Source organism: Barbatula barbatula (genome assembly GCF_947034865.1).
Source record: "Barbatula barbatula genome assembly, chromosome: 1".
In the NCBI taxonomy this organism is placed as follows: domain Eukaryota; kingdom Metazoa; phylum Chordata; class Actinopteri; order Cypriniformes; family Nemacheilidae; genus Barbatula; species Barbatula barbatula.
In genome coordinates this window covers 23,812,605-23,825,419 of record NC_136766.1, presented here as the reverse complement: position 1 = coordinate 23,825,419, position 12,815 = coordinate 23,812,605, and the positions used below count along the sequence as shown (strand labels likewise).

The 12,815-nt window shown below is 41.4% G+C and overlaps 3 protein-coding genes across 4 annotated transcripts in view; 2 read left to right on the top strand and 1 right to left on the bottom strand.

The window, feature by feature from the left end:
- The window catches only part of acin1b (apoptotic chromatin condensation inducer 1b), an 18,285-nt gene extending 15,544 nt beyond the window's left edge, over nt 1-2,741 (top strand). Inside the window, exons 13-17 of the mRNA XM_079455123.1 lie at nt 192-299; nt 376-483; nt 582-936; nt 1,018-1,115; nt 1,199-2,741. Coding sequence (XP_079311249.1) covers nt 192-299; nt 376-483; nt 582-936; nt 1,018-1,115; nt 1,199-1,543 — 1,014 coding nt within the window. The 3' untranslated portion in view covers nt 1,544-2,741. The remainder of the gene's footprint in view (nt 1-191; nt 300-375; nt 484-581; nt 937-1,017; nt 1,116-1,198) is intronic.
- On the bottom strand, nt 2,735-9,840 carry ajuba (ajuba LIM protein). Of its 2 annotated transcripts, XM_079455355.1 has the most exons (9): nt 8,869-8,964; nt 6,348-8,777; nt 5,114-5,215; nt 4,919-4,986; nt 4,270-4,332; nt 4,048-4,178; nt 3,834-3,885; nt 3,672-3,740; nt 2,827-3,495 (listed from the first exon to the last, which is right to left on the bottom strand). In XM_079455355.1, exons 2-9 carry the CDS (start codon nt 7,789-7,791, stop codon nt 3,391-3,393), a joined length of 2,034 nt encoding a protein of 677 aa, XP_079311481.1. In that variant the 5' UTR covers nt 7,792-8,777; nt 8,869-8,964; the 3' UTR covers nt 2,827-3,390. The 2 variants fall into 2 exon arrangements, with proteins under 2 accessions (XP_079311480.1, XP_079311481.1); XM_079455354.1 differs by having other exon boundaries at nt 2,735-3,495; nt 6,348-9,840.
- On the top strand, nt 9,813-12,815 carry mrpl52 (mitochondrial ribosomal protein L52). Its single transcript, XM_079456254.1, has 5 exons — nt 9,813-10,279; nt 10,470-10,539; nt 10,811-10,878; nt 11,069-11,133; nt 11,253-12,815. The coding sequence occupies exons 1-5, from the start codon at nt 10,246-10,248 to the stop codon at nt 11,397-11,399; spliced, it is 384 nt and encodes a 127-aa protein (XP_079312380.1). The 5' UTR covers nt 9,813-10,245; the 3' UTR covers nt 11,400-12,815.

Below are 12,815 nucleotides of genomic sequence, written 5' to 3'. Positions count from 1 at the left end.
GCGTATTGCTCGTTTTGTTGCTTAGTATTGAACTAAAAATTTTGAAAGCAGTATAGCAGATTTTACTACTAATGTTTTTTTACCAGATGAATTTGGATTTGGTTCTTTGACCGCAAATAGTTTCACAGCACACATTGTGCTCGGCCTTGTTTTTTATGGTGGTGTCTCTGATACTTAAACTGTTTCTGTAGGTGCGCCCTTTCACTCTGGGTCAGCTGAAGGAGCTGTTAAACCGTACAGGTACTTTAGTGGAGGAGGCTTTCTGGATCGATAAGATAAAATCCCACTGCTATGTCACGGTAAGATTTATTTTTGTTCTTTTAATTTCTCTCCAATAGTTTCTTAGGAATTTACATTTGTGTTTTTCTTGCTCAGTACTCATCTACAGAGGAAGCGGTGGCCACCCGAGAAGCGCTGCATGGTGTCAAATGGCCTACCAGTAATCCCAAAGTACTACGCGTGGATTTCTGTGAGCAGGATGAGGTCTAACAATTTTTCCAAACCTGTTACGCAATGTAATTTCTAGTTCTTTTGTAGTCAAACTGCATGTTTCCCATTTTTGTTTTTTTTCTGGTTTTTAGTTGGACTTCCATAAAGGTCTCTTGTCCAGTAACCGTGCAGGTGATGGAAATGACCCTCAAGCTTCAGGACCCTCCAACCGGCCTGCCGCCCCTCCACCACATATGCCCACACACCGCGAGAAAAAGGATCGAGAAAGAGACGGTGGAAGAGATGGTGTTTCAGTCATGAAGGACCAGTTAGCAGAGCGAGAAAGAGCAATGGAGAGGAGAGAGAGGACTCGTTCTGAGCGGGAGTGGGATCGGGGTAAGGTAAAGGACTTCGGGAGTGAGGATAAAGCTGGAACAAGGTCACGTTCACAGGACCGCAGACGCAGAGAGAGAGAGAAGAGTAAAGAGAAAAAAACTGAGAAAAAAGGTGAGTTGGAGATATGGACTACAAACAGCACTTGACCTTTTTCTTTTATCGTGATTTTTCTGTTTATTGTAACTCCTTCAGATAAACCAGAGGAGCCTCCTGCAAAACTTCTTGATGATTTGTTCCGTAAAACTAAAGCAGCTCCCTGTATATACTGGCTACCCCTCTCAGAAGAGCAGGTCAGTATGTCTCATATACACTCACTGACATGTTTTGTTTGCATGGTTTTTACTGATTTTAAGTCTTTGCCGTTACTTTCTAGGCAACACAGAGAGTTCTTGAGCGTGCCGAACGCAAAAAGGAACGAGAAAAAAGGAGGAAGGAACTCCAGGATGAGGAGGAGAAAAAACTAGAAGAACGGAGAGAAAAAGCAAAAGGCCGTGAAAGAGATGGAGGGGCCACGGGTGGAGGGGGAGCAGGTGGTGTTGTGGGACGTTCAGCTGAGGGAGAAAGAGACAGAGGTAAAGAAAGGGAGAGAGAAAGGGGTAGAGAGGGAGATAAGCGGAGAGATGCGTACAGGGGTAACAGAGATGGTGACTCCAAAACTGCAGTGGGCAGCAGACGCTCTCTGAGCCGTAGCAATACATCTAGAGATAGACGCCGCTGAGTGTGAAAATTGTGTGATGTGTGTTAAAGCGAGCATGAGTGTGTGGGAAGGATCAGATTTGTCAGCATTACGACAGCTCCAACCGTGATGAATGCCTGCCCTTTTGACACATTAACATCCATTTCGTTTTCTTAGTGTTATATTTTCAGCCTTGCTCTTTTTTCTACAATCAAATCACACTTCTTAGTAGTTCTGGTTATGTCACACATTAAAGGAGTAGTTCATCCAAAAGTGGAATATTAAGAATGTTATTTACCGACGCTTATGTTGTTCCAACCTGTTAAACAATTCAATCTGTATAACCGTAAACAAAGCAGCATCAGTTGACGACTCCCTTTATTTTATTCATATGGATTTGGAATAACATTGGTGTGTAAATTATAAGTTTTATTTTTGGGTGAATTAGTCATTTAACATAATCTTGTTTCCTGCACAGCAGTACTGTTTTAAGGTGAATTAATAAACTTCTTTTTCAAAAAATAGCAGCTGAAACCTCAGGTCTTAATCTAACAAAGTGGTTAGTCCATTTTTTTTCCTATAACAAAATGACAATGTGAGTGTTAGACAGCACAAGGCACAAGAGAGATAACATGAATCATAAAATGTATTTGACTCCTCTCCAACCTTAGTTTTATTTATAGTTGAGTAAGTGATGCTGTAGGCTGATGGTTAGATAATGCAGTGTGTAATTGTGGGTCTTGAAGTTATTTGCATTTGATATTTTTATAAATTTGTGTTCTTTTTATCCACTTTGTCCAAATTAAATTATTTCATAATGGATGATGTGGAGGGAAATCTCCACCCAAATGTTTTGGCCACTATTCTGAGTTAATGGAGCCTGTCCTGCTATTGACACTGATCTCACAGAGGTTTTTCACAAGATCTGAATTTAATAAAGTGACTACTGATATCTGGTGATAAATCCACACTCTAGAAACGTTTGTAAGAGTTTCTTATCGCTCCATCCTTGTCTGTTCTCTTTTCCTGGAGGTATGAAGCTTAATCAACTCTGTAAATCAGACATAGCATAAATGTATCCTTTATAGAGAAAATAGACAAGATGCCTTTTTAATATTATTTTAAAGGTTAATGATTTAGTTTTAAAGGTAAATTGACTCCTTTTGGATTATTTTCTTTATGTATGTGCAGAATGTACAAAAGTAATTAAAAACTTGAGGAAACTTTGCTTTTGTGAATTAATACTTGTATTTATATTTTGGAAGGAGTGCTAAACTTAATGCACATGAAGTCATCTTTAAAATATGTATATTGCAAAAGAAAGTAACACAAGCACAGAGGAAAGATACTTTATTAAAACAGAAACGGGAATGTTTTTAATCTTTTGGAATCATTTTATAAAAAAACTCTTAATAGGTAAACATGTTTAAGTGCAAAATCTTTGCTAGTGATATTAAATACAGAAAATTGTTAAGCAAAAAAGTCCCTTGTTTTTCCCTACAGCAAACAGTAGACATGGGAGTAAAAACAGTTCTGTAATATTTTAACTCCCCTAATAATATAGTAAGCAGGAAATAATCTTTATGTTGGAAAACTTGTACAGAAATAATTTGTTCAGCAGGATTCATTTGGTGCGTTTCCCAACCACTAGATGGTGGTAAAGTCTTCGTGGTGGGATTTGCACTTGAAATGTATTATGACCTCAAGTCTCAAAACTCAGTAAAATGTAAAAAATATCTGCCCAACTATATTAAAATGGAACTGATGTAGAAGAGACAGAGACATTCTACATCAAAACATTTTACAGTGGTCACTAGTGTGCATGTGTCAGTACAAAGTAGTTTACGTTGGTCAGGCACATTAGTTCAGTGTGCATTGTGAGGGGAAGGTTATGTGTGGCACACCCTGGTCATGTGACAAGAGTGGCAGAGGAGGTGGGACTCCAGAGGGAAGCACTGTGATCCAGGCTCATCGGAGAGCTGCTTCCCACACTCCTAAAGAAAGAGAGGAAGGGAGGATTACAAAGATTACAAGCCCATGTGATACCACATTCTTTTCCCCAAACGAAACACGCAGATATGGCCTTATCTGAAATTGGAAAAAAAAACACGCCAAAAGTACCCACGATGATACCCATCAGTTTATCCAAACCACCTGACATAACACCTACCTCACAGTGATAACACTCAAAGTGATAATCTTTATTCATAGACACCACCCTAAGGATCTCCTCACTGCCCTGAAAAACAAACCACAAGACCAAAATAAACATCCCTTTTGAAAATCGTCTTAAATTGACCAAACGCACTGAAAAAACTAGACTGTCTTTTACCTCAGCAGGTAAGATGGGCTGTAAACAGGCAGCACACTTTGGAGCAAATGTCCTGAGAATCAGAAATAAAGACATCTTGTCATACATTAATAAACCAAGAAAAATAATCAACACGTTGAAATGATGGATTTGTGCAGGTTATGTACTGAACACATCCATTTCCAGACACAATACAATCCTACAAGTTGTGTTCTCTTTGCTCAAACTAACAAACCTGTTATAGTCCAAAACGCAATAGACATTGTTGAGGTAGTCCACTGTGAATGGCACTCCATCCAAAGCCTTTGAGCAGACCGTACAGCGGAAACATCCTGGATGATACGAGTTCCCTAAAGCTTGTAGAATCTGAGTTGCACACAAAACAGAGAGAGCGTTCAACATTCTGACCTTCAGTATTCTCCTCACCCTGAAACAGAGTTCACAAAGAGACTCGTACCTGCTCCAATATGAGGTGACCACAGACACTGCACTTCTTAGCTGCATCCTGAAAGCCCGAAAACTGAAATAGAGACATTTAGAAAAATATGAAGAGTCTCGGTCAAAGTCGTTTGACAACTCTGTCTTAATTTTTAACAATTCAAAAATCTAAATCATTAGCATTATTGTGAAATATTTTGAGTCAAAAGTGTGATTGTGCTCCCTTTAAAATAAATAAAACTGAAATATATTTTGCTATCGGACCGGGAAAATCTAGAAAAACTTTTTTTAACTTTTACTCTTATATTTGTATTTCAAATACAAAATAGCATACGGGAAATGTATCTTTGTTAGCTGTTTTCTGCATTTTCCCACATCACACCCTAGGACACGTGTGGTCTTTATATTTTATTATTTAATATAAACATGTATAAATATTTGTTAAAGTCTGGCTCCAGACAATTTTGGGCCACTATTATAAATACAAGACATCTTATGGATGGTTTGTTTCCAAAGGAAAATGTAACAATAGCGGACAAGGAAAATTCAAGTTTATTTATATAGAAATCTGCCATGACTTATCAAAACCTCAATGAACTCTGATGTGGTTACACATGGCATTCTTTAATAAAAGAAAGACCACATATCAAAATCAAAAAGTCTCTTACCATGTAATCCTCCTTACAGTAAACTGAGCCACTGACATTATAAAAGTCCTTGTTTCTCAGAGTTCTGCCTACAAGTAAAAAAGCAGTAAAATCCCACATTTAGACCAGTGTGACACTCGCATGTACTATTCAGATAAATACTAAATTAATATTCCTCTTGCGTTGTTTATTGATAATTGAAGACTAATAACTCACCACAGGAAACACATATGAAGCAGCGGGTGTGATACAGGCTCTCCAGAGCCTGGCAGGCATTGTCCGCACCGTAAACACCTTTACCGCATTTCAAACACGTACCTGAAAAGCAACCGTGCCACCACAAACACAGCTTGAATACACTTTCAACAAACACTTTCAAGTCATTCTTCTCACACACACCTCAGATGAGTATCTAGGACACTGAGGTCATTGTCTAATCATACCAATTACAGCAGATCTGTCTGGACTCAAATGCGTGTCGATGCAGTACGACTTGCGCATTCCTCTCTGGGAATAACAGCCAGTGGGTTCGTTTCTTGTAGTAACAATAAACACACTAATAAATCTGAGCCCAACACCCCCTTCAACATCTAAAAAAGGGAGCTAACGGCCTGGAAATTAAGAATGTAGCAATGTGTCAGAATGAGGTCACTTTTGAGGTCTTCAACTTTACACAGGTGCTTTCAGACAACAGGGAGTTTTCCCCCGTCGCAACAAAAAAGCGATACACATACAGAAGGCACAAACACACGCCCAAGCCTCTGAATTGAGTGCGTGAGAGAGCCTTCCCTCAGGACTCAAATACCTGAGCTAAACAAGCACACGCCAGCACACGCTAGTGCATACTAACACACAGGAACACACCCTCAAACTGTGCCTGGTCGAAAGCCAAGAACGCTTACACACATATACACACGCGCGCACGCACACACACACACACACACACACAGAGAGCCCTCCACTTAACCAAACCTCTGTCCTACTGTATTACTCACAGCTCTTTGGTATGACCAATAACACACAGCCTGTAATTTGGGGTCATTCATAATGACTATGCTTGCCTTAGATAGATATTTTTGACTGTGCCGTATGTTAAGAACTCAGTGTAGTGCTGGGTGGAGGGGGATATGTATGTATATATCTGTTTGCCCAGTAACATGCAAGTTAGTTATTATGGTTAGTTAGTGAAATGGGCTGAAAGGAAAGCCTAGCATATGGTTTTAAAGACTTTGAACTTCCTCTGACTGGACGTGCTTTCTGTATTGATGATGGCAGGATCTCTCAACTGCTTTTTGTCTCGGGGAGGAAGCTTGTGCAAGTTTTAGCAGGTCTGAAGCAGTTCTCATCTCACCACATCACACACACACACACACACAGCTATTGCCAGAGATGCATCATTAGTCCTAACCCGACTAGAAATAGCGAAATTGGAGGAGTTAAGTGATCTCACCAAAGTATTCCTGCCTGTCCACAGATATTGATGACTCCCTCCCAGCCATCTGTTCCTCCAGGGACTTCCCTGGCACTCCGGCAGGGGTTGGGGTAGGTGCGGAGTTGGACATGTTGTTGGCCGAGATGGGCTGTTCTTTAAGAGTCAGACCTCCAATTAGCATCTCGCCCTCCAGGACAGCATCCCTCAAAAGCAGGCGGGTGAGCTCCTGCTGATAGCGGGTTCCGGGCTGGTCAGAGTGTCGTGCTCTCTCGCAGATGCCCTCACCCCGCTGGTCATTCATCCCCCATTCCGGTTCTGCGCGGTGGTGGGTCGCGGTATGCACGGTGAGCGCAGGAGGATAGGAGTGACGACTGTCATGTGCACCTCCCGACACCCCTTCGAGATAGTCCCTCCACACCTCCATTGGGGGTGCTCCTGTTTTCAGAGATGCGGATACCGGGTACACCTGACTTGAAGCTGGGCCACAGAGTTGGGTAGAGGAGTGCTGCTGAGCAGGCCCCGGTGTATGGCGGGTATCGTAGCCTAGGCTGATGCCACTCGTCCGGTTACTGCTGCAGCGACTTCCCATTGGGCTCCCACCGCCTCCTCCACTTGCCGTACTGCTGGCGAAACTCGAGCGAGGGCTCACCAACACGGACTCCTGTAAGCTGAACGAGGAGCAGGGGCTCAGTGCTGGTGCAGGGGGGAAAAAGAATCCCCCTACTCCGCTATCATAGGTCCTTTGCGGTGGGTGAGAGAGGGAAGCTGGTCGGCCACTGTCCCAGGGTTCACCACCAGAGCTCAGACGCTTGTAGAACAAAGCTTCCTGCAGAGACAAGCGCTTATGACGCTCTAGCTCATGTAGGAAGCTGGGCTCTGTGGCTGCCGACCGGGCCGCTGAGCTGGGCGTAGGGTACGGTGGTGGTACGGACGACAGTGGAGGAGGCTGGGCGAGAAGTTGTTGGCGACGAACAAGCTGCTGGAGCTCTAGAGAGTAACGCCTCTGGTTCAAGGCCGCGTGAGAATTCGGGCTGTACGCCCGATGTGGGTCACCATCCCCTCTGGTTGTCTCACCTCGGCCCTCCACTGTTTCAGGCAGGTAACATGATGCTCGTTGCGGGGGCGACCGGCGCCGCAAAGGAGCAAGAGTAGAAGGGTGATGTTCGATCCCAGGCCCACATTGCTCCGATACTGTGGTAGTATTTGAGGGTGTGATTCTCTGAGAAGTGCCCACCTTGCCAGGTCTTCCACCCGACTGTCCACAAACCTCCCCGGACTTGAGGGAGAAATGAGGCGTGCTCACAGAGGAGGTGGTTATCTTTGTCACAGTTCCATTACTGGCATTGTTGGCGTTACTGTTGTTATTTGCATTGGCCAACTCATTTTTCTTTTTGCTGAATTTGACACTTCCAGAGTCACTCAGTTTTAGCTTTTGCTTCAGTTTGCTGCCAAGTCGATCCATTTTGTTTTAATTTAAGCTCAACTACAACATAAATACAAAGTTCTAATAAATGCCACCTGAAAAGGACTAGTTTAAATAGCGTACTGCATAAATATAGTAAAACACAGTGTGGACACAAATATATTTCAAGTGTTTTGACAGCAGGTGAGAAACCAGATCAAAAGATATGTGAATTTTACATCCAAACAAAACAAATAAAGCACACCACACGAGAACTGCCTGTTAAAAACGAATACGTTGTGCTTGACTACAAAAATAAATACTTTGATAAATAAAAACACTATGACATCTTCTGCGGGCTACATGTTCTAGTCAGACTCGGAAAAAAGCGATTTGTCTCCGAACTGTTTGCATGTGAAGAATTCTCTGGACATGCGCGTGAACAGGAGCGTGTTCATCCATTTGTTTGCGATCCCTTTCGCAGCTACTCGTGGCCTTGTACTAAGAAGGGAATAAACGGAAGAGTGGAAACTACAGCCAGGTTTCAAAGAGTCTTTATTCTCGTCCCGCAATACTTCAAACACACACGCCAGACTCGCGCAGAGTAGAAAACGACGTCCAAACTACAAGCGTGCCAGTCTCATCCATAACACTGATCCACCGCCACTGTTCGAAGTCACTCGCGAGTCTTTATAATTACCACTTGGTTCTTTGTTTCGGTGGATTTATCCAAACGGCGTCACTGGATGTTCAATGAGAAAAACACAGTTTGAATACTGAATAATGTCCAGCGTGCTCCACGTTTCCGCGGATGCGTTGAAGTGTTGTAACGAAACACACAGGTTGTAGGATATTCCACGGTGCCTTTCTGCCACGACTAGCGGCTTTGAAAAAAACAGGCTTGGGAGTTGAAAACGTTTTTCTTCGCTGATAATTGTTTTTGAGTCGTTTGATTCGGATAATTTAAACGATAATGTTCCTCATAAAAAAAAAGAGTACGTGGCAGATCAAAGCGAAACGTTTTCCAACAAAAAGTCCACTTTGCCCTGTCCAGTTTGAAAGAAAATGACCATTATTCCCCAAATGTGCGTGAGTCGCGTAACAAAAACCAAACGCAAAAAGTCGCGTTAGACTCACCCAAACATATTCGCAAAGTCCAACACGCACGGCGCGCTCTACGGAGGAAAACTTCAGGAAAACCTTTAAGGTAACGTACGGCTTCTTTCTTTCCCCAAAAAATTCCAACCTCCCCCTTTCTTCTTCCTCTGTGGCTTTTTCCCGGCCGGAACACCTTTCCCCCGGGCACCGCGCATGAATAGCATCCCAGTTCGTCACACAGCCCAGCTTCTTAAACAAACTGCCCATTGGTTCAGCCGAGCAGACTTATACAAACAACTTTAACGCGACCGCACAAACGCTCTGACTTTATCGTGCTATGAAACGAGTGATCTGAATCAATAAATATCTCAAATAATAGGCAGTAACGCAAGAGCAAAGTACAGTGAATAGAAATAGTTTTCTTGTGTTTGTGACATCATAAACAATTTAAATGCATGGCGGAAAAGGAGAGTTGGAGTAAATGTTTCTGGTCAAATAAATTGAGGTCTGACAAAATGGTTTATAGCCTTGCGTGTTTTCAATGCCATTTTTCAACCCTAAGGCCTAATTGGTCGTGCCTTTAGTCTGTGGAATGTGCGGATGGATATCACTAAGTTCCCCGGGACACCGCGAGTCGGCTGCATGTGTGCTTTTCGCGAGCGCAACAATGTAACTGTTTTTCTTTTCCTCCCTGTCGGAAAATGCCTCTCATTGCTCCATAGTTACCAAAGTAGCATAAATTCCGATGACAACTGACCTGCTGTCGTATGGTTACTGTATTCAACCCCACAGAGATCCTAAAAAGACCCAGTGCTGTTCTTTTGTTTAAAACCTCGTTTTTTCCCTACCCCGGAGCTCCCTCCTCCCTCTCTTGTCTTGTCTGCAGCTTTCCTGCGGTTTTGTAGGTGCGCGCGCGCGCGCATGCACGGACGCGCGCATCTGGCGAGTGAGGACTTGTCTGGGTGCGCACGCGGGAATGTTTCTCGGCAGTGAAGTGATGTGTGCTGCTGCCGAAACACCGTTGAGCGGAAGGTGTCAATTTCTTCGTCTCCCACGTGTTTTACAAAATTGTCATCTTGAGACTTCGAAATGAATGATCTGAGCGGTCCGTCTCATCCATCATCTTTAGCTTGTGTTAAATTACAGTCAAGACTTTTCTTATAAATAAGGAAACACGCAAATATGAGTTATACATACCATAACATGATTAAAATATGCGTTTAATTAAAATATATGTTTGTTGTGTTCGTTTCCTTTTTGGTTTTTGGTTAGAAAGCCGTTATCAACAAGTGCATTGCTGTATTTATTACGATCACAGCATCCTCTACTGGTAGGAATAAATCAAGACACCCCACACCAATGCAGATTGTGTATTTTGTCTCCTCTTACTCGCCGTAGGTACAACGTTAATCCAAAATGGCAGCACCCTTGAGGTCGTTTTGCACCACAGGTGAGGTAGCAGATTCAACATTATATTGTTCTTTTTTGTACTATGTCTGTTGCAAGATAGATTTCGGTATGTGAGGTGAGCATTAACATTACCTGAGTTATAAAAATAAGTTGGCTTGCAGAAATCGTTGATGTTGTCACTGCTCATGAAACGATTGGTTGGAGTAAACCTTTTTGTGTTATGTTTACAGTTTTAAAGCAGACTACACGACAGTTTTCCTCGACCTGTGTGACCTGCGCAGGGAACAAGTGGAGATTGGAGTGAGTTGAAATTTCACATTTACCATCTACGTAAAATGATTCACAAGGTACCCGTGTTAGGATCACGACTATTTGTATTGCTGTAATTTTAATATAAATAAGATGGTTAAACTGGTTATTGCGGTTACTATTATTTTACAAAAAACTGTTATTTAAACCAGGGTTAGATTTTTATGGAACAACAATGTATTGTATTAACAACGCTTAGGTCCTTGAACATGCAATCGATGTTTTTATTAGTTTACACTTTTTTTCGTTTTTTTCTCTGTAGACATGGTTTGGCACGTAGTGGATCAGAATATGGGCCATTAACAGATCTACCTGACTGGTCCTATGCAGGTAACTATTTCTTTACCGACTTCAGGCTATTTGTTTATTTACAGCCTAACAATAGGGCGTTAAACCCAGATGTCCTGTACAGCAGTTTAATGTGTTTCTGTCACTACATTAATCAACAGTGTTTCTATTAATGTAAATGTCAGCACGGAAAATTGTTTTTTTGTTTGATTTGATATGTTATACATTTCAGATGGAAGGCCTGCACCCCCACTGAAAGGACAGATCCGCAGACAAAAGCAAAGAGAGGAGTTTGCTGTAATATTCAGTTTTTTTATTGATCATTTGTTTAAGCCTATTAACTTCTCCCCTGGTGTTTAATTTGCCATGGCTTCGTGCTGATCACTATTATTTCTATATTTATACCTGTCATGTAGAAAAGAGCAGTGTATCTCAATGCAGAGATGGATGAAGGGATGGACCAATGGCAGAAGAGAAAGAACAACGAGAGACAGAAAGAAGAGCACTTGAGATCTTTAATGCTGAAACCTAAAGGCAGTTTATTATTAAAGAACAAGAAATAAATGTACTTGATAAAAGTTAAAGTGTGATTTCGTCGTTTAATGCTGATTATATATTAAACATTCAATATGCTGACAATAATTTACGATAGATTGATGTGATCTTTGTTAAATGATTTCCTTGTAATACATACACATTCTAGGATTATTGACAACATGAATATTTATCATATAACCAAGCTTACATGGGGTCCACATTTAGTCAATTCTTCAAAGAGTTAAAAGCTACTTAAAGTGACTATTCACCCAACAAATCGGTCATATTTCTTTGAAGGACACAGAGAAAGCTATTTGGAAGCGTGCTTGCAACTAAACAGTTCATAGACCCTGTTGACTACCATAAAAGAAAAATTACAATGGTAGTCAATGGTGCCCAAGAACAGTTTGTTTTCAAGCATTCTTCCAAATATATTTCTCTGTACATATACATATTTATACTGGAAGAACTTGAGGGGAAGTAAATTACATCATTTTTATTTTGGGGTTAATTGTTCCTCTAACATGGCATAAAATACCCTTGTCATAATATATCACTCCATTGGGTGGCAGTGTTTCTCTAACTCTCCTCTCCGCCTGGCAGACAATCTGACCTTCTTTCTACTGTGGTGGGAAAAAGATTCCTGCACATAACATGCATAGAGAAATATTCTCGGTAACAGCTTCCCGACATCTTTGTATTTTAATGTTACCTCAAATATTTGTTGTGGTCATCTGTTTTGATTTATAAAAACGAGGTGTTTGTAATAAAATAATTCCTAAGGTAACAGTCACCGAGGTGAGATGTTTCCATACTCTCTTATGCCTTAGAAAGTAATTAAAAGTTGCCATAGTATGCTCTATTTTATATAAGCCTCAAAATGCCAATTTACTTTTTAGCTGGAGAATCTTGACAATCAATCAGTATAACCATTGAATAACATACAGTCATTTATGTTGATGTCCCCATGAAATCCAAATGTACAAATAACATTGGCATAATATCCTCTAACACCTTCCCTATGTCTGCTCTGAGCTCCATTTCAGAATGAACACTTTTCTAGATCCAATTATCAGTTGACACACCCATGATGTTTTATTATGAAATATTTTTCACTCTGAAATATGTCACACTGTGCAATATCTGTGGAATATTCATTTTGTTTATTAAGCTGAAATTGTGCTAAAACCACTGATGCGAAAGCACTTTTTTCTGGGTTGCTGCCGTTGCTGTGCAAGACACAGGGATACCCCTGATATGATACAGGACAAACCGATTCAACAGTCAAGGGCTTGCTACTTTATATACCATCTGGTAGTAGGAAGTATGTAACTTACAGCAGGCTTTGAAATAGTCCTCTTATATCTACTCAATTAAACCCATGTGTCCACCATGCATTGTGTGTCTTGAGGCTTTCAAAATACATGTGGAGCTCACACATG